General features: G+C 50.6%; 1 protein-coding gene across 1 annotated transcript; it reads left to right on the top strand.

The window, feature by feature from the left end:
* The first annotated feature begins 935 nt into the window (after positions 1-935).
* On the top strand, positions 936-5,126 carry EN1 (engrailed homeobox 1). The gene is made up of 2 exons (XM_003792630.1): positions 936-1,803; positions 4,810-5,126. Exons 1-2 carry the CDS (start codon positions 936-938, stop codon positions 5,124-5,126), a joined length of 1,185 nt encoding a protein of 394 aa, XP_003792678.1.
* Positions 5,127-19,743: the final 14,617 nt, after the last annotated feature.

The raw sequence follows: 19,743 nt of genomic DNA, 5'->3' as shown, positions 1-19,743 counted from the left end.
ACCCCGAAATCCACCCCTTTCAGTATCTTAGGGCCCCCTCCTCCGTCCAGGCCAGAAGGAGGGGGAGGGGCTCAGGCTTGGCCAGGGGAGGGAGAACCGCACTCCTGCCCGCGCCGCTGCGCCCCCTCTCCGCCTGCTGCTGACGCCCCCGGATTATTTATCCGCAAAGTCCCGCGCGCTCCCATTGGGCGGAGGCCTGAGTGTCAGCGCTAGTTCGGGCTAGCCATTGGCCCCGCACACGTGCGGCACTGACTCACGTGCTTCCGGTTTGAAGGCAAAAAGTGTGCCTGGGTGATTTTTTTTTAAGCGAGAGAGTTTGTGCAAAGATCCGAGCTGTCAGAGATTTAAAAAAAAAAAAAAAAAAAAAAAACCCAGCCCGGCGCTGGCGGAGACGCGCTCTCCCTGCAAAAAAAGCAAAGGCGATTAAAGGCGCTGCCAGCCTCGCGCTCTGGGCACAGCTGAGCGTGACACTCGGGGAAGTCAAACCCCTCACTACTGCCTAGGAAGATGACTAGACTTTAGAGACTATTTTTTTCCTTTAAGAAAAAAATTATTGGAGCTTTTTGCTTTTTTCTTGCTTTCTTTTTTCTTTTTATTTTTTTGGCCGTGGCTTACTCCCTATTTAAAACAGATCATTGAATCTGGTTGCAAAAAGAAAAAGATACAGCCAAGTGCCTCCGTATCTGGATGTCTACAAATTAGAGAGAGAGAGAGAGAGAGAGAGAGAGAGACAGATCTATCTGCTCGATAAGAGCAAGCGATTCAGGCCAGACGCCTGGGCTTTTTTTTTTCCTTCACCCGCCCCGCTCCTTCGCTGGGGCTTCGCCTGCCTCCTTCCTCCGCGCACCCCCACGGGCCACTGGCAAAGTGGGGTGGGGAGCGAGGCGGGGGGGGCGGGGGCCGGCGGAGAGGCCGGGGCGGCGGGGCGGCCGAGCATGGAAGAACAGCAGCCGGAACCTAAAAGTCAGCGCGACTCGGGCCTCGGCGCGGCGGCGGCGGCGACCCCGGGCGGCCTTAGCCTGAGCCTCAGTCCGGGCGCCAGCGGCAGCAGCGGCAGCGATGGAGACAGCGTGCCGGTGTCCCCGCAGCCCGCTCCCCCCTCGCCGCCTGCAGCGCCCTGCCTGCCGCCCCTGGCCCACCATCCGCACCTCCCCCCGCATCCCCCGCCCCCGCCGCCGCAGCATCTCGCGGCGCCTGCTCACCAGCCGCAGCCAGCGGCCCAGCTCCACCGCACAACCAACTTTTTCATCGACAACATCCTGAGGCCGGACTTCGGCTGCAAAAAAGAGCAGCCGCCACCCCAGCTTCTGGTGGCGGCGGCGGCCAGAGGAGGCGCAGGAGGAGGAGGCCGGGTCGAACGAGAAAGGGGCCAGACTGGTGCAGGTAGAGACCCTGTGCACTCGTTGGGTACGCGGGCGCCAGGCGCCTCCTCTCTCCTATGCGCCCCGGACGCGAACTGTGGCCCACCCGACGGCTCCCAGCCGGCTCCCGCCGCCGGCGCGGGTGCGTCCAAAGCCGGGAACCCGGCAGCGGCGGCAGCGGCGGCGGCGGCGGCTGCAGCGGCTGTGGCAGCGGCGGCGGCCGCGGCCGCGGCGGCCAAGCCCTCGGACAGCGGCGGCGGCAGTGGAGGCGGCTCGGGGAGCCCCGGCGCACAGGGCGCCAAGTACCCCGAGCATGGCAACCCGGCCATCCTACTTATGGGCTCAGCCAACGGCGGGCCCGTAGTCAAAACTGACTCGCAGCAGCCTCTCGTATGGCCAGCCTGGGTTTACTGCACTCGCTACTCGGATCGTCCGTCCTCCGGTGAGTACTCAACCCCGGGCTGCGCTATGCCTTCCGGTCTCGCGGACTCCCCCAGAACTCCAAGCCGCTGCGCTGGGAAAGTTGACACGGCCTATGGCACTCATGTCTCTCACGCCTGTTTCCTAGTTCTCATCCTGAGTTCTAGCCACAACCGAATGTTCGCCCAGTTCTTCCATCCTAGTCTCTGCAGCCACCATGAAGTTACTGCTCCCTGTAAGGGGCTTTGCGCTCTGAACCCCTGGGGCCTTCTTTGTGTTTTGTCTTTATTATTCTTAGGAAAGATAGACAATCAGTCACTGATTTTTCTTGGGGGAAAGCGGTGTTTAGGTATGAAGGGAAAGTGGGCCTACTGATCTGGGTCTGAAATTCCACACCGGCTTTTGACCAGAGGAGGCTTTGACCAGAGAAATTATCTTGCTGTGTGTTCTCACAGACACAAAGATATTTTCTGCGGAGAGTCCACTTATATAGATAGAGATAGATATGGGGATACACAGAAGAGAGAGAAAAGCGTCTGGCTACAGCCTCCCCCCGCTGGCCCGCGCAGTAGAGAGTGTGACCCCAGTGGGCAGAATCCAAGGAAAGGCGGTTATCAAAAAAGTGGGTGCTGGGGGTTCCTAGGTTTTTGGAGCTGTCAGACCATGGGAGAGGAGAGAATACAGGTCAGGCTCCGGCCAGCAAACAAGGCCAAGGGCAAGCCAGCCAGCTCCCTCCATAGCTTTTCACCATGCGGCTCCCACATCCTTCCTGCCGTTTGCTTTTCTTCTTTCTCTCCACATCTACCGGTTGGTGAATTTTTGCCAGGCGCGGACCTGTTTTTCTCGGCTTTACTTCCACGATTCTTCTGTATTCCCCTTACGTTTTGACAACCCGAGGCGGAAACCTGTTCTGAGAACAGCCTCTGAGCTCCAGAAGGGGAGGCCCAGGCCTGCCATACACCCAGACCGACAGTGTCTCGGAGAGCAACAGAGGCTTTGGCCCGAAGTCGATACTCCAGGGGCACAGTACGGCAGGGGGCCGGGAACAACGTAGCCACGCGCAGCTTTGCTCTGGTTGGTCTCTCGCCTCCTCACCGCTGCCCGCCGGGCTCGGATCGATGGGCGCTATCAGCCCCCGCCATCTCGAGCCCGTTATTGACACGTCCGGCTCCCTGAACCTCCGAAAAGCTGCTTTGATTGACTCGCTTGATGGATAGAGTGATTGAGCTGTCAGGCTGCGCGGCTGGGGCTGGCCGGGAAACTACGATTTTATTACAAGTGTCTGTGCCTCTGCACACACATACAACAACACTCCAATACGTCCTGGACCCACAAGGCGCAGTGAGGCCTTTTGGGGGATGTGTGAATTGTCTGGGTCTTTTCTACCTGCTTAGCTAATTACTAATTTAAACCCCAGTCCTGCTCTGGAGTGGGCCTTGGCTTTGTTCTTGGCTGCTTTCCTTCTGATGTGTCTAGGAAGGCAGGGGACTGCTCCTTCTCCAGCTTGGCTGTTCGGAGGGGACGAACCTCATCAAAGACTGAGTCAGTACAGTCTGCTAGGCCTGGGTGCTTAATCATAGGACAATTGGTGACCTTGTGCCCTGATCTGCCTCAGGAGCCAGCTCTCCAGATTGCCCCTCCGTAGCTAGGTTTGAAGATACCTGCAAAGTCTTTTCCTTCTGGAGGGTTTTAGAGATTAACAAGCCTGACAGAGACTTGACTTGGCTCAATAAGTGCCCATAACCAAGACAGGGCCCAGCAAGTAGGTGCCAGAAGACTTGGGTGTAGGAGCAGGTGGACAGATGTGCAGACTTTCTAGGCATAGACCAACAGTTTAATCCTCTTCTGGTTTTCATCCTTCCTTCCTTCCTCTCTCCCGGGCTGGACTCCTTAGCAGCTGTGCTCCCCACTCATATTTGCAGGGAATTTCACTTTCCTGGGAAGTTTTTCTGTGGCCTCATTGAATATCCATGTTGGGTGGGATCAAGCCACAGATTTTTGTCAGGATTGTCTCCCGTCTTCCTCCCTCTTCCCTTAGTTTGCTAATGGATGTGGGGCAGAGGGATGACATCTCCTTGTAAATGTTATCAGTAGGCAAAGAAAGCCAATCTGTCTTGTTTTTGCTATCCATGAGTTTTCAATACTGAAATTGCAAAGTTCCAAGGAAAAATAAGGAAGACCCAGATGAGAGAGACCCTGGATGTGCAGCTGAGTGTTAGGAATGGAGAAGGCCCTCACTTTCTTACTGGCACCATCCAAGGGGCAAAACTGAGAACCTAGCGGCCAGAGTTGTGAGGCAAACCCTGCAGCTGAAACAGGGCCTTTTCTTCCCTCAGGGGGAAGTTGGTATATGCCTGAGGCCCTAGGATAGGCTTTGTTTTGTCCAAAGAGGAAAAGAGGTAAGGGCAACTGATATTAAATACTTTGAGACCGAGCAGGCTTCTCACAGCCCCTTCCCTGTCTTAGATTCTGAGGTCTGTAGCTCCAAGCAGATGGGGTCTTAACTGCAGTTGTTTGTAGGTCACTCCTGGAGGATGAGGGGATCACTAGTTACCAGGCTGGTGACTCCTCCAAGCCTGCCCTCACTGTCCTATCTATTTTATTTCTGGGCTGTGAGGACAGCAGGCTCCTGAACCCGGCAACTCTGAGCTGGGCCTGAGTCTCTGTATCTTGGGATTCCCACCTCCTTGCCTGGGAAGTGCTGTCATTTGAGTCTGTTCACGGCTTTCCTATTCTAAATTGGGGTGTGAGGTGCACTTAAACCTCAATCAGTTTTTCTCCGAGCTTCTTTTGCCCTCCAAGAAGGGAATTAATAAACAACAGTGGCCTAGCAAGAGGTACTTCGATCCAGGGTTTGGCCGGTGGGAGGGAGCCGGGGGTTAAGCGGGGCCTCCGCGACCATCCCGGAAGCTCAGGGCGCGACCCCCGCTCTGCTCTACAATTCTCACGGCTTCCTCTGCCCTCTCCTCCCTCCCTTCTGCCCTCTGCCCCCACCCCCACCCCGACCCGGCCCTGTCTGCCACTGCAGGTCCGCGCACCAGGAAGCTGAAGAAGAAGAAGAACGAGAAGGAGGACAAGCGTCCGCGGACGGCGTTTACGGCCGAGCAGCTGCAGAGACTCAAGGCGGAGTTCCAGGCAAACCGCTACATCACGGAACAGCGGCGGCAGACCCTGGCCCAAGAGCTCAGCCTCAACGAGTCCCAGATCAAGATCTGGTTCCAGAATAAGCGCGCCAAGATCAAGAAAGCCACAGGCATTAAGAACGGCTTGGCGCTACACCTCATGGCCCAGGGACTGTACAACCATTCTACCACCACGGTCCAGGACAAAGACGAGAGCGAGTAGCCGCCGCTGGCTGGGCGCGCGCGGTCCGGCCACCGAGCCCGCGCCCCCTCCTGGCACCGCCGCTGCCGCTTCTCCCACCCCGCGCCGGGGGAGAAAGCGTCTGCGCTAAGGGGGAGCGAAGCAGCAGGGAAAGGAAAAAAGAGACCGGCAGAGAGAGAGATCTTCAGAATGGACAGTCACGAAACATTTTTGCAAAAAGGAGAAAGACTGGACAGGTGCTATCGAAAAATAAGATCTATTCTCTATTCACAGTATAAGGGACGAAACTGCGAACTCCTTAAAGCTCTATCTAGCCAAACAGCTTACGACCTTGTATATATTTAATTTCAGGTAAGGAAAAAAAATGTGTAGCGATCTCTATTTGCTGGACATTTTTATTAATCTCCTTTATTATTATTGTTATAATTATTATAATTATTATAATTATTTTACCCCCTACTCCGCCTCGCTGCCCCCAGCCCAGTTTCGTTTTCGTTGCCTTTTTCTTTTGAATGTTACTGCTTCTCCGGTGCCTCCCGCCCCGCATCGCTGGCCCTCGTTTCTCTGGGACTTCTCTTTGTGTGCGTGAGAGTGTGTTTCCTCGCGTGTCTGCCTTTCGCCTCTACCCCACCTCCCGGAGCCCTTCTGTCCGTCTGTCTGTCCTGCCCCCCTTTCGTTTTCCGGAGACTTGTTGAGAAATACGACCCCACAGACTGCGAGACTGAACCGCCGCTACAAGCCAAAGATTTTATTATGTTCAGAAACCTGTAGTCTGAAATAAAGTGTACACTGTGCTCACGAGCCGCTGGCAGCCCTTCTCTTTGGGGGCTCGGGAAGGGCGTGGGCCAGGCACACAGCGCCCTGGCGCCCTGCGCACACCGGGCGGGGAGCCGGGCTGGGCCTCGCGATCGCTGCACAACGAATGTAGGGGAAAGAGGGGGAGCCCGGTGGCGCAGGCAGCCCAGATTCGTGTTTGCTGGGGGTCTGGAGAGTATGGCGGGACACGCTTGATCTCCGATAGTGTTCAAGGGAATTCAAAGGCCAGCAAACCGAGGCCTGGCTTGGAAAGCACTGCCTGGACTGCTCCCCCAGCTCCAGGCTGAGCCCAGGCCTGCGACCTCTCCTGTTTAACCTATTCCTAGCGCCAACCTGCACATTTCTTTTTTCTTTCTTTCTTTTTTTTTCCTGAGGCGTGTTTTGCTAGAGATTTTTCACCTTCAGAGTCAGAAGGCTTTTCTAGGGCAGGGACATAGTTGGGTGGGCTGCCTCTTGTCCCCAACAGCCTTCTAGAAGAGGGTCACTCTGTCCTGGTCTTTCCACCACCTTGAACTTACTGCTTTTGGTTTGGATAGAGTAAATCTGATGGTGAAGCGGAACATGGAGCTTCTGGTGCTCAGATTCCATCCTTTCAAAAAGCCAAGCCAGGAGGAAAGGAGGCCTCAATGCCGGGAAAGCTGAGCGAAGAGACATCCGCTTAGCTGCCCAGGATCGCTCTGGGCCCCCAGCCAGAAGTGGGCTCCAAGCCTGCCTCCTTGGGACCCTAAACCTGAGAGGGGTTCCCCTTCGTCATCCCAACAAAGCTTAGCATGATTCCTCATGGAAAAATGTCTGCACACACATGCCCCCAGGACCCTCAGGACTCCTGGAGTTTCCAAAAGGAAATGTAAAATGTCTTCACGATTACCATTGACCCTGGAGCCCATTCTTCCAGGGTAGGAGCTGGGACCCACCCCACACACAAAAAGGTTAGAGGGAGGAAGAATGGGTTGTTCTCAGAAGATACTCCACTTTGTCCAGAATTCTTAAAAAATTGTAACTCCCCTCCCTTCTCCCTTTGGGTCTCTTCTGTGATATGAGTGAATGTACTTGTGTGGCTAGATAGGTGTTCACACATACCCATGTGCATATGTGATGTTGTGTAGATACTGGTGCATCTAAGTTCCTACCAGTTTTTTTGTGTGTGTTTCTGTACTGTGAGTATTGTGCAACTGGGTGTTCATTTCTCTGTAATTAGATGCACAATTGGATGCTTGTGAGTTCACTGTGTGTACATGCACTCATTTGTGTTTGCACACTGGGATGTCTGCAAGTATGTTTGCTGGGTTCCTGCATGGGAATCCTTTTCTCTAGGCTTTTCCTTTGGTTTCTTTCCTGTTGTTTTTGTAGGATTGATTCTGTGAGAAATGAGAAAGCCTGGCCATTATACATTTTTTTCTCAAAAAATATCCTCTGATTTGTCCTTAAATAATATTCAGTCCAGGCTAGGAAAATGACAGTGCTAGACTCCAAGCCTAGGGCCCCTCCAAGTCCTGCTCAAGGGTTTGGGGATCGATAGCCTGGTTGGTGGGTGCATTTGGCATTGTCATTGGTTCTCAACTTTATTTCAGTAAGCCCCTTTCTCCCATTCCCCCTTTGTTTTCTTGGGGTATGTAGAGAAACTCCTCCTTATAAGTGCTTAGTCAGTACTTTCATGCAGAATTAGAGGCAGTGAGATGGGCCCTTCTCTGGGGTTGGCCTAGGTGAATTGTTTTCTGGTGGTTAGAAGTACATGCTTTGCATCCGGTGGGGAATGGAGCTTGGAATCAGCAAGCTTTTCACATCTTCCATTTAGGGAATCTGAGGCCTGAGGCTCAGTGGGTAGTCCTCCCCAATCCAGGCTGCTTGGAAGTTCAAGAAGGGTCCTGCCCCATGACACCGTCCAAGTGCATCCAGTTGTGATGTTGGTGGCATTCAGTTCCACAGAACCTCACCATTTTGAATGGCCAGGCTACCCTCCCTTCTCCTTTCCCCATTGCAGCCCTTAGAATACCCAAGGCCTCCAAGACCACCAGGTGCAGCTGGGACAGAGGCCAGGGGAGCAGCAGCTCCAGGAAGCATCCTGTTCCTTAGGCTCCTCTTTACCTCTTCTAAGAGATCAAAGTCAAGGGTTTTTCCCTTTAACCCAGCAGGAGAGGGAGGAGGTGGTTACCCCTTCCCCAAGATGTATTAGTAAAGTATATAGATTTATTGGTTGTTACCTAATTTGATTTCTTGTGCATTATCTCCTTTTACCTTCCAATCACTATGGGCAATTAGAATTTTCTTCATTGTTCAGTGAAAGAAACTAGAGCTCTAAGAACTTAAACATTTCGTCCATGCCTCCTTCGTGGCCATATCTTTATGTCTCATGTACCTCCAGAATCTGGCCAAGACCCTGAAGTCAACAGCCAGAATGACTTTCCCATATTCTTTCCCTCCCTGTTTCCCATTTTCCTTCTTCCCGATTGGGGTAGAGAAGGGGAGGATTCTGGTCAGATCTTTTTCTTACATGCCTTCTAAAAAGAAAAAAAAGAAAGTAATAATGATCATAAACAGGCATTGATTTCTCTGATTTATAGGGCTGGCTTAGTGAGCCGCCTGTGTATTAAAGTCTGAGGCTGCATTGAAATAAATACTTGAGCACGCCATCCCAACTTCCTCATTTTCTGCCTTTCCTTTTTTTTTTTTTTTTTAAGATTGGATTGAACCATAAACTTAAATCTTCTTCAGCCTAGGAGGAAATACATGCTAGCCAAGTCTAAACAGTATTGATCCGTAGCTTTTTCTGAGGGCAAAGGTCTCTGCTTCCTCACTGGAAACTCCCTTTCCCTCCATAGTGTCAGGGGGGAGAAGGCTGCGTGTGGATGGGGATGGGGAAGAAGGAAGTGAAGTGGAAGAGAGAAAGTGTTTTGGTATTTGAAGTGTGGAGCTGCTTTGTGTGAATGTGTGTGTTTCTGTGTTTGTGGGTGGTTCTGTATGTGGGCATTTGTGCAAGAGTGGAGCTGAGTATATTTCTTTAAGCTTGGGATGGAAGTGTGTGCTTTAAGTATATGGGCCCCAACAGTGATTGTCTGGGGTTGTGGGTGTATGTGTGCCCAACCCCTGTGGGGCTGCCAGGGCACAGAAAAGGAGTGACTTACTAGCTTGTCCCCTCTCTGGCCCCCACAGCACTGTCCTGTGGTAGCGCTTCCAGGGATGATAACATCAAGGAGGCCACCATGTCCCTGGCCCCCTACCCAAACACATACTGCCCTCATCAGAAAGGCCAAAAAGGCCAAGCTACAGGGGCAGGGGTGAGGTTCAGTTGCCCTAGGCCCTGACCAGGGCTGGAGAGTACACAACCAGATTCTTCACCCTGGATGAAGGTGTCTGTTGAGGCTTCTCTGGGGTGGCCATCAATCCTCCAGTGGTCAGCCAAACTAGCTTTTTCTTTGTGTATTTGAGAAAAGCCATTCATTTGGCAATATAGATGACCTCCTATCCCCTGCTTCCGGTACATACATGGGAAATAGCAGAGAGAGACAGGGAGACATCCAGCAGCCGTCCTCCCTTGCCTTTGCTTCCTAGCCTGCACTCATTTAAATCTGGAGATTACAGTGGGTTCAAATGGAGGGTGTGCCCACCCCTGTCGGGGGGAGGTGGCAAAGTATTACCTCATCCTGCCTCACTCCCACCAGAGACCTCAGCCCTACTCTCCCACTTTGAATTCACAAAATGGGGCTACTCTTGGATGACAACTTGTGGCAAGGGAAGGGCTGGGACCTCTGTCAGCCCCCACCCCTCTCCAAATGCTTTAGGCCAATCTTTTAATCCTTTCTCAACGTTGAAGGGATCCTTAAGGATTCTTGAATAAAATGGTTTTATTTAACAGGTGGAAAAAAAATCCTGAAAGAAAAAGTGCCTCGTGCAAAAACACACAGCAAATGAGAGGCAAAGCTCTCAGATGTCCTATGGGTCCAGGGTTCTTCTCACTGTGCCATTGAGTGGGTAGTGTCACACAGGTAAATGCATACATGCACACTCTTTCATACATAAAAATGCACACACCTATGTGTCTACATATGCACACATGAAAAACTTACCTGCGTATACAAATATAAGTAGACTGATATACAGAAGTATGTTCACAGCACATGGACCATTGCCTATGTGGAAGGTCACACATTTAGTTATACATGAGCTAGGAATGCACATAATGGTTTTCTATAGGTAGTGGGCTTCACTCATAGCCAGGGTAGGGGACAGAGTATCATTCTCAGGGCTCAGAACAGACCTGACTGTCCTCTCCTTTCGATGGAGGCCACAAGAGAGGAAAGGCCACAAGGGAGGAGTTAAGGTGGGTGGTTTGGCTGTGTGGGGGCTAAGAAGACTGGAGTCAGGACAGAGAAGAGGTTGTCCCTCCCCTCTCCATCCCCACCCTGAGGGTTGCTAAAACTTTTTCTCAAGCAAGTCCACTGGGTGCCTTCCCTGGCTTAGAGATAGAGCAGGTCAAGGGAGCAAACTTCAAAACAGATTTCTCAGGCCTGATACTGTCATGGGCCACTACAGTTTGCTTCTTGAATTTGCTCCTAAATGCAGCCTTTTCCCGGCTGCTGTGCCACTTTGGAGGTAGAGTGGGCCTTTCCACTCTGGAATTCTCCCCACGGATAATGGGCTCGGTTGCTTTGAGGACATTTGGGAAGATTTCAGGCTGCAGTAATGGAAGGCTCTAGGCATGGGAGGAGCCTGCAGAAAAGCAGAGATTTACTGTCTGTTTGAGAACACACATCTTATCCAGAAGAGAGAATTCCTATCAATTGCTCCTGACTCACTTTGGGCAGGCAGTGAGGGGGTGGGAGGGTGGTTTGCAGAAGAGGCAGTGAGCACAGCCTCCCCTTCTTCATCGCTACTGGAGCATGGGGTATAAACAGAAGTAGGATTTAGAGACTAACAGGCACTAGCAGATTCCTCTTCACTCCTGCCACTACTCTAGCACACTTTAGTGGGAGAGGGGAAGCTCTGGGATGCTATCATCCTCTCCAGCCTGAAGACCTGGACTGCAGGTGCCTGAGAAGCAGCAAGGGCAGTACAGAGTGAAGGAAGCCCCCTGTGGGCAGGAGTGAAGTCCAAAGATAGGAAGGAGCCCTGAATATCCTAGGTTTGGCCACAACTGTTTCAAGAATGGGCTGAACTCTTAACAGGAAGCAGCTAGTGCTGTGCTGGCACAAAGTCCCACCATTCTGCCATCTGATAAAGGGAACACAGTGGGAAACTTGGCTGATAAAGCTACTTGCTTAGAGGCTTCTTGGGGCTAAAGAGAAGCAGGATTAATAGTCTCAATGTCATCAGAACTGAAGACAATGTAGATGCAAAAGAAAACAAAAGCAATTCCCAGTAACTTCCTCAGCAGGTCTCTCCTGGCCCTTCCCCTGCCCCTTCACCACCCCCCTAGAGGATTTGTCCATTCAGAAAAATGGAGGCAATTCAGAAGATGACACTCAACAGAAATTCAAAATTAATAATAAATAATCATTACTCACTGGGGGCCAACTGTGCACCCTGCTAACAATTTGACATATTATACTTCATTCAACCACACACATTTTGAGTTGGATTTTATTATCCCCATTTTACAGATAAGAAAATGAGGTCCAAGGTCATTTTCCAGGGTCACACCAAATTACATTAAAATCTACACTGTAATTATATACCTAAAATACAACAACGATTCACAGTTGCACAGCACAGTATCAAGCATCTGCCATGTGTTCTAGACTTTGGCACATGGTTGGGAGAGGCACTGATCTGCTGTAAGTGCCCTTCTTTCCTAACTTCAATTTGAAGTAGAGTAGTTCTCAGCGCCTCTCTACCTCTCTTTCCTTCTCAAGCTCTAACTCAGGTACGAATTCAATTTCACATATCCACTTCATGCCTCCCAACCCGGTCTCAGATTAGGTTTCCGGGAGATTCCGTTTTTTCCCCAGATGAAGGTGACCCCCGCTATCCACACAAACAGCAGTTTTCGCCCTCACACCTCCTCTCACACCACAGTCCCCGCTGGGTCCGCTGACTTCGCCACCCGCCGCATCCGGCATCTCCTACTTTGGCCTCGCTCCAGGCCCTGCTGCCGCTGCCTGCGCCCTGCTCGGTCCTCAGAGCGCGCTTCGCACATGCACTTCCGGTCAGCGGTCGCGCAGCCCGGGGCTACAGGCCCGAGCCGCAGTGAACGGGGGTAATGGAGAGGGGGCCGCTTCTGGGTATCGGCCGTGGCCTCGAAACGCCAAATCTGCTTGCCCAGTGCGGGGCGCGGACCCTGCCTATCCGCTCCCTGGGGACCCACAGGGAAAGGTCACCTGTACCACTTCCCTGCGCCAGGCTCCCGGCAAGTCGCAAGGAGCCGTGCTCTCGCGGCTGGCTGCAGGCCCCCAACCCTCTTCCCGGTTCTTCCAGACGATGTTCATTGTACAGTTTCGATTTCAGTCTAGGCTGGAGTCTCTTTCCTTTTCTTTCCCCTTCTTTCCTCTCTGTCTCTTTCGCTGGGCTCTTCGGCCTCTGTGTTCCTTCTGGTCCTCGGCTCTAAGGTTTCCGTTTTTGCTCAGGAGGCCGCCCTCCTGCGGCCAGCCTTCTCCAGCCGCTCGGACTCAGCCTCCGCTGCGCAGTGTACCCGGACTACCCTTCGGCTCCCTGCCCGCCCTCTCCGTACGTCGCCCAGCCTAGCTCCCAAGTTTCCTCTCCTGGCTGCCTCCCACCGCGGCTCCGCGGGAGTTTTGGACGCTCCCCTTCCCCAGCCTACACTTGGGAACCAACTCTTAGCTCGGGTGCCGCCGCACTGACCCCCATGCTCTCCACTCCATTCGCCTTTAACTCTTAGGCTTCCAAGTTGGGGAGGGCACTAGGACGCGGTGTGGGGAGCGCCCTTCCCCGGGTAATGAGAGTCGCCTTGGTATATCGGCTGCTGGGCCGCTTGGAGCCCAGGCCGGGTGTCAAGCCTAGAAGGGGAGGGGTGGAGAGCAAGGCTACGGAGTCCGGACTTGCGTTGCTTCAACTTGTCCTGAATGGTAAGACTAAGCGCGCGCTCTTGCACACACACTACCGGCAGCCCAAACCTTCGCTGCCTCGCCTGCCGACTCCGCGTCCTGCCTGGCTTTGGGCAACCCTGAGCCATTGGCGTCAGAAAGCTCGGGCGCCTGCCTCCTCGGTGCTGGCTGGGGAGGATCTGGCTTGCAGAAGGGCTGCTAACTGAATTTTCCCGGACTGGGTGAGCGCGTTCCGAAATCCTCGCTGCGGGATCCTTTTTTGGGCGAGGGACAGATGCAGAGCAGTCCTGCCTCCTGTCTCTTACCCCAATAAAGTGAGCACCTTCAGGGCACACAGATGTGCCCATCTCCTCGCCTTTCCTGGAGATGTTTGACCAGTTCGCTTCCCTGGGCACAGCTGAGGATTCCCGCTCGGGTTCATCGTTGACTTAGAATTTCTTTAAAACTACTGGCGCCAACTTCCCTGGCTCTGCGCCTTCCTTGGGCAGCGCCCACCTAGTTCCCTCAGAGCTTCCAGAAGGGCGCAGCCGGCCGGATAAGGCCGGCACCAGAGAGGCCACAGCCTGGTTGGGAGGCAGTCTTCCCTCGGTAGCTGTATTTCCCGCGCTAGCTGCCCCTACAGATTGAGCTCTGGCCTCCTGACTTGGGATCCGTCCTAGTGCCCTCTTCTCAGCCTCTCAGGGAGGACATCTGAACCCAGTTCTTCAATCATCATGCCTTGAGTTTCTTATGTATTATTCTCCATATCCTAATACGGCTGACCACATTGATGGCGCAAAGTGAGAGGTATTTGTTGGCTTGGGATTTGCACGTATGTGAGGGACTCTGGGTATGGGCACAGAGGGGAATGGAAGGATTATTGCTTTTCTCACGCCAAGTTCAGCCAAAAATGACCAAAGTTCCCTTTCAGGGATTGAACTCATCTTGGGCCCTTGGATGGGGCAAGAACTATGGGTAGGAAACGGGGTCACTGAGTCCTCTGCACCTCTCCTGTATATACTTTGGCCTCAAACAGAAATGGCCACCAAGTGAGAATAAATCCAAATGCCCTGGGGAGGAGTCCTAACTGCTGACTTCCACCACCTGTACTGCAGTGACTCCTGCCCTGAGAAGCCCAGAAAGCCATTCCTGCCCCCAGTTGGGGTCTTGGCGAGTGCTGGGGCCTCCAGTGAGACTGCTCACTTACTATTCTTGGGGACTATGGGTCTCCAACTCCTGGATCCAGGCTCCCCTATCTCTGAATTCCCATGGGAAGATTTATTTGTACCACTGCCTTCCCCCCAAGAGGGCTGCACAAAGTTTGGATTTGGCCCGCAAACACTAGCAAGTCGAGACCAGCCAAGCTAGGGGAAGGGCGGAAGTCTTCCATCCTGCTACCTGCTGGGGTCGGGTAGGGACCCCCTTCCTCCTAGGACCGTCTAGTGCCTGGTGTTGATGATCATTACTTTAAATTAAAAGTCTCTTTTTTTCCTTTCCGTCTAAGCCTCAACTTAGTTTCAGAGAATGAACCGTGAAAGCTCTTTTATGGAGATTACCGATGCTTCATTTATTCCCACAAATGGCAAACACGCCGGCAAAAACCGAGTGAGCAGTGAGCAAGCTCCTTGTCTCGGATCCTCAGCTGTCTTGGTGTTCACAAGCTCACTTGGCTGTGAGACTCTGTTGGGGGAAGCCCCTGCAGTTGGGCATCCCCAGGGAAGGGAATCGCACGGGTTTGTTCACTTGGTTGACAGCAAGCACCTGTGGGTGAGTTAGCAGTCTAGCTGCAGACCCTCCCTTGACTTCAGAGCTGAGGAATTTGGGGCCAGTGTGTGGAGGGGGTCCAGGGTGTTAGCCCTGAGGATCCCTGAGGTGTTGCATTTTTTGTGCATGGGAAGATCCTGGTTAACCTCACTGAAATGTATAAACTCACCCTTCCATTCCCTATGTACAGGGGAATCCAGTAGAAGTTGGGGTGCATTGCAACAAGAGAGCTAGGAGATGCATCCACCACTTGCTGATCTCATTCACATCTCAATCCAACCATACACCAGTCCCTGTGACCTCTCCAGGTGGCCAAGGGACTATGTCTATAGTAAGGGCTTTGGTGGGGCTGCTTATTTTTGCAAATCAGCAAACTAAATATCAGGTACACATACACAGCCCCCAAGGGCAGGAAGACCCCCCCCCCCAAGAAAGGGCGAGTCATTTGGAAATGGACCCAGAGCCTTGATCCTTTGGAATACAAAACTCACCTTGTGGTTTGCTGGTTGTCTCCTCTATGATCAGGGATGCTTTGACCATTTCACAAGGGATAGTTGGAAGGATGTTGTATGGCCTCCAGGAGAAGAAACAACAGAGCTTTTATTCTTTTTAGAAGTTCGAAGAAAGAAAGTATAAACTCCCATAGGATAATTTCCAGAGTTTAAATTCCTTTGTGACACTATGTTATTAACTTCAACACAGTGGCATCTCCACATTCCAGCCACAAAAGCCATTGTTGAGAGGGGATAGCTAGGGAGCCACCAGCCCCCTTTCCTCCCACCTTACCCAGCAAGTAGACGGCAGGGAAAATGTGAGTGCTGTGTTTGCTTACTGGGGCTTGTGTTTCCTAAGAAGACAGGAGAGTGCAAAAGTTGCCCTTAGGTGTCAACAGGAACCAGGTTTCAAAGCAGTTTCCCTTGTTTACAGCTTGCACAGTAGGGCCCATTTAGTTACCCTTTCTGCCCATAATGGATGATGATGGTTTCACCACAGTTGGTCCTCACTGGCTAAAAGAGGACAGTCTAAATGATTCTTTGAGAACAAGATCACCCACAAAGCCTAGGGAGGTCCCACTAGTGCCATAGGGAAGGTAAAGCTAGGGGGTGAGGGGAGTGCAGCGTGAAGTATGTGTGAACACGTAACACTAAGTCAGGAGAGGAGAGAGGGCTTGCTGCTTGCCTGAACAGTTGCCAACTTTCATTAATTACTCAGTCATTTTAATGTGAAAGCAAATACCAAAATGTGCTCATGCCCATTCTGGATTAATGGCCTGCAAAATTAGATGAGGAGGGGGACAAAGAGAGAGTTGAAGTGTTCGGGAGTATTCAACCCTTCTTTCAAACCTAAAGGAACCCCCCCAACAATGCCTTAGGTGGTGGTCACTGAGTTGAAAACTTAACAAAAGCTATTCCTTAGTGAACAGAGGTTGGTTTTTTTCCTTCTTTTTTTTTAGAGACAGAGTGTCTCTTTATTGCCCTTGGTAGAGTGCTGCGGCATCACAGCTCATAGCAACTCCAACTCCTGGGCTTAGGCGATTCCCCTGCCTCAGCCTCTCGAGTAGCTGGGACTACAGGTGCCCACCACAACACCCTGCTATTTTTTGTTGCAGCTGGGCCAGGGCCAGGGCCAGATTCAAACCCACCACCTTCGGTATATGGGGTCAGTGCCCTAACCACTGAGCCACAGGTACCACCCCAGAGGTTGGTTTCTAATGATGACAAACATCACAAGGAAAACCTTCCTCGGGTCTTTGTCAGTTATTCACTCAATCTGACCTAAACCAAATGCTTGTGATTGCCTTAGTACTGGAGTGGCCCAGATAGTCACAGGAGGTGAATGAGTTCCTGAAGGCTGTGCCTGTGCTTGGAATATTGTGAACACAATATAGCCCATCTCTTAACTTCCATAATGTCAAGGTAATTCTTGTGGGGTCAGTTTTTTCACTGGTTAATTTAGTTGAACTTCTAATCTGTGATATAGAAAACAGTCAGGTTTAGGTGTACCTGCCTTAGTTCGTGATGTCAAAAGCTTTGGCAAAAAAATTACTTCCCTGCTTTTACCACATACTGTCTGTTTACATAGAAGAATAAAAACATGCATTTCTAGAATTTAGAGATTATATTCTTTTTCCTTGATATACCCCTGTCTACCCTTATGCTTATTCTCAGGTGTTTTTGACATGGGGGCCAGCATTTTTGATGAGCACATTTTCTGGGAAACATGGTCGTATGGCACAGTCCCCCAGAGCTTTCAGAAGTGTGACCTTGGGTTTAGAATGGAGCATGTAAGGTGTGGATGCAGATTACTCCTGGTATCCTGTGTGTCATATAAAGTGGATGACACCAGAGGGGCACTGCTGAAATGACTCCTGGGTCTCTTTGTGGATCATGTTCTTCAGAATTATTCCTAAGGAGAATACCATCTTCATTACAAGCATCACATTTCTGTATGGGCAAAACTTGGACAGAAATTTGAAACATCCTTCTGAGGCCATTTTATGTTTAATTGCTTTCAGTAAGTTTACCGTTACAGGTCTATATCTTGAAGTTTACATTCTTGGAATTCTAGGACTCTTTCTGGGATTCTTTTAGGCACAGTCTATACATGTAGACCAGTTTCAGTAAAAATGACACAGTGAATTAGGAGTGGGTTGAAGTCACACTAACGGTAATGTGGTTGTCTGGAGGCCTTTCCTTCACCTTTCTCAGGCCAGACTTGGGGGACAGCAGGCCTGAGGCTGGTCTTCCTACAACGTGTACCATGTGCCCTGACTTCCCAGAATTTGTTAAGGTGGCAGGAAAGAGACTGGGAAGCTCACTGACACCACCAGAATTCCCTTTGAAATAAAGCGTATTTACCCCAACGAACACCTTTCATAAAATACAAGGTTACTGAATCCCTGGGGAGGAATTCAGAGCTGGCCTCTGAGGTGAAAGATGACTTGTTTCTTGTCGGTGTTTAGGTTAGGAAATCAAACTTCAGGCCTTTGAAGAATGTGAGTGTATATGAGTGTGTGTGTGTATCTCCTTCAAGAGCCTATGGTACTTACATAGAGACTGAACTTGAATTACTTCAGCCTAAGGGAAAGTCCCTTTTTCCTTATTATTTTATACAGTTAAAGAGCCATAAAAAGAGATGGATCCTTGTACTTTTCCCTAGGAACCCTAGACAGGGAGCTGTCAGCCTGTCTTTGGGGCCAAGAATTTAATATGCACAGAGGTAGGAAGCCAATGATCAAACCGAGCCAGTCCCAGAACCACCCAGGATAAAGACAAAAAAAGCCCTCTTGGATTATCTGACTCAATATCCTTGACACCAGGACAAACAAGAGTCATTCTAATCCTTCACATAGTTTTTCTAAACTTATCTAGAGCCTCATCTCTGACGTGCAGAGAGGCAAATGCCGGAGTGAAAATGGAAGTTTATGCCACCGTTTGACCATTTGGGCTGTTATTTATCTATTTCTCTATGTGGGAGGAATGATGGGATGGAAGAGGAGAGAAGTTTTCGGAATCTTTAATGGTAGACCTACGGCGGATCTTTTTTTAAAACTGGAGTTTGCTGTTTAATAAATAAAACTCCACATGTCAATCTGGGAATTGTGGTGTTTATTTGAGTGGATAAAAGATTCATGAAGAGTTGTGTCATGTGATGCGTTGAGGGCAGCTTCTTTCCATTTCTAGATTCACATTTGGAAGGAGGCAGATGTCTTCCCCAGGTAACTCGGGGTTCAGGCCAGGCCCAGCCTGTGGGCAGGCCTCAGCCTTAGAGACCTTCACGAGCTGGAGAAGAAGTCCTAACTCCCAGGCTGGGGGTCATTTTTCCCTGCTCTTTGAAGTGCCTGTCCACACCCCTCCGTTGAGGTGGTGAGAAATGAACACAAATGACTTTATGGGGAAAGGAGTAGAAAGGCACGCTCAGGGTTTTGGTGTTCAGATAGGACTGTTTTCCTTCTATCGCTGTGTGTCTGAATGGTGGGAACTTTTTATGTGGAAGAGAATTATTTCTGTGCACAATTGTCAGTCCTACCAGGAAAGTTATGGCTGCCCTATAAAAGAGGACTGCCTGTCTCTCTTTGTCCTAGGTTGTGAAGGCCTCCTGGTCAATAAATACATATTAATCATGTAAAAGGATTGACATGCAAATGAAGGGCATCATTGACAAGCCCTGGATGGCAGAGGGGACCCCGGCTGCAGCTGTGGTCCTGGGTGGAGAAGCCAAGGCTACATCAGACTCCTTGCTGGGTGTTTTCTGGAAGGTTACCACCTTTTTCCAATAAATGTGTGGCAGAGTTAATTGGACTAGAGATGGCTTTAGGACCTTTTGCTTGCATGCTTCTGAGCTCTGTCAAGTCTCCAGAAAATTTTTTTTTATTTCCTAATTTAAGTCTGGCAATGAGCAGGCCACCCTTTGGATCGCCGAGTCTCGGCCCAACTGGAAGTCTCCAAAGGTACTTTGTTCTTTTGATCAAAGAAAAGTTGAACCCATCCGAGAAACAGTTAAAAGCTTAGGTGAATTTTTGGAAGAATGTCTAATATTGCAGGAATAATTATTAGCTGCCATTATGAATTATTGCTTATAACGTAGCATGTTGTATATTGTGGGGTTTTTTACAGAGCAAAGGGACTACAACATAACCTTGTATAGGCAAGACTCAGCTTTGATTTAGATTTTTCTATATGGATGACACCTGTGGGTGTATATATTTACCAACAATGGGTTTTAAGATACATATAACAATGGAAAAATATGATTTGGGGGTCAGGATATACATGGATGATTTTTTGTTACAAAGACAAAATAAAATGCCTTATTATATGCTCCCAGCACTTCTGTGGGGGTGAATATTGTTGCTTTATCCATTATGAATCATTGAACTGTAAGAAAATATTTTAACCCTGCTGATAGACTAAGTTACTATAGATGTTGAAGTAAAAATGAAGAGAATTATTTGAGCCAGTGGATGTTCTAATTTTGATTTCCCTAAGGGTGTAAATGTTTAAGAGGTGGACAACTGAAATTCACACAATTTAGGCTCAGAGGTATGTCTGTGGACACTTGTCAGCCAGGGTGCTGGCATT

This window comes from Otolemur garnettii, unplaced genomic scaffold, assembly GCF_000181295.1.
Source record: "Otolemur garnettii isolate 467f Iridium unplaced genomic scaffold, OtoGar3 scaffold00059, whole genome shotgun sequence".
NCBI classification, from domain to species: domain Eukaryota; kingdom Metazoa; phylum Chordata; class Mammalia; order Primates; family Galagidae; genus Otolemur; species Otolemur garnettii.
Note: the sequence above shows the minus strand (reverse complement) of the source record. Positions and strands in the feature narration are given on the sequence as shown.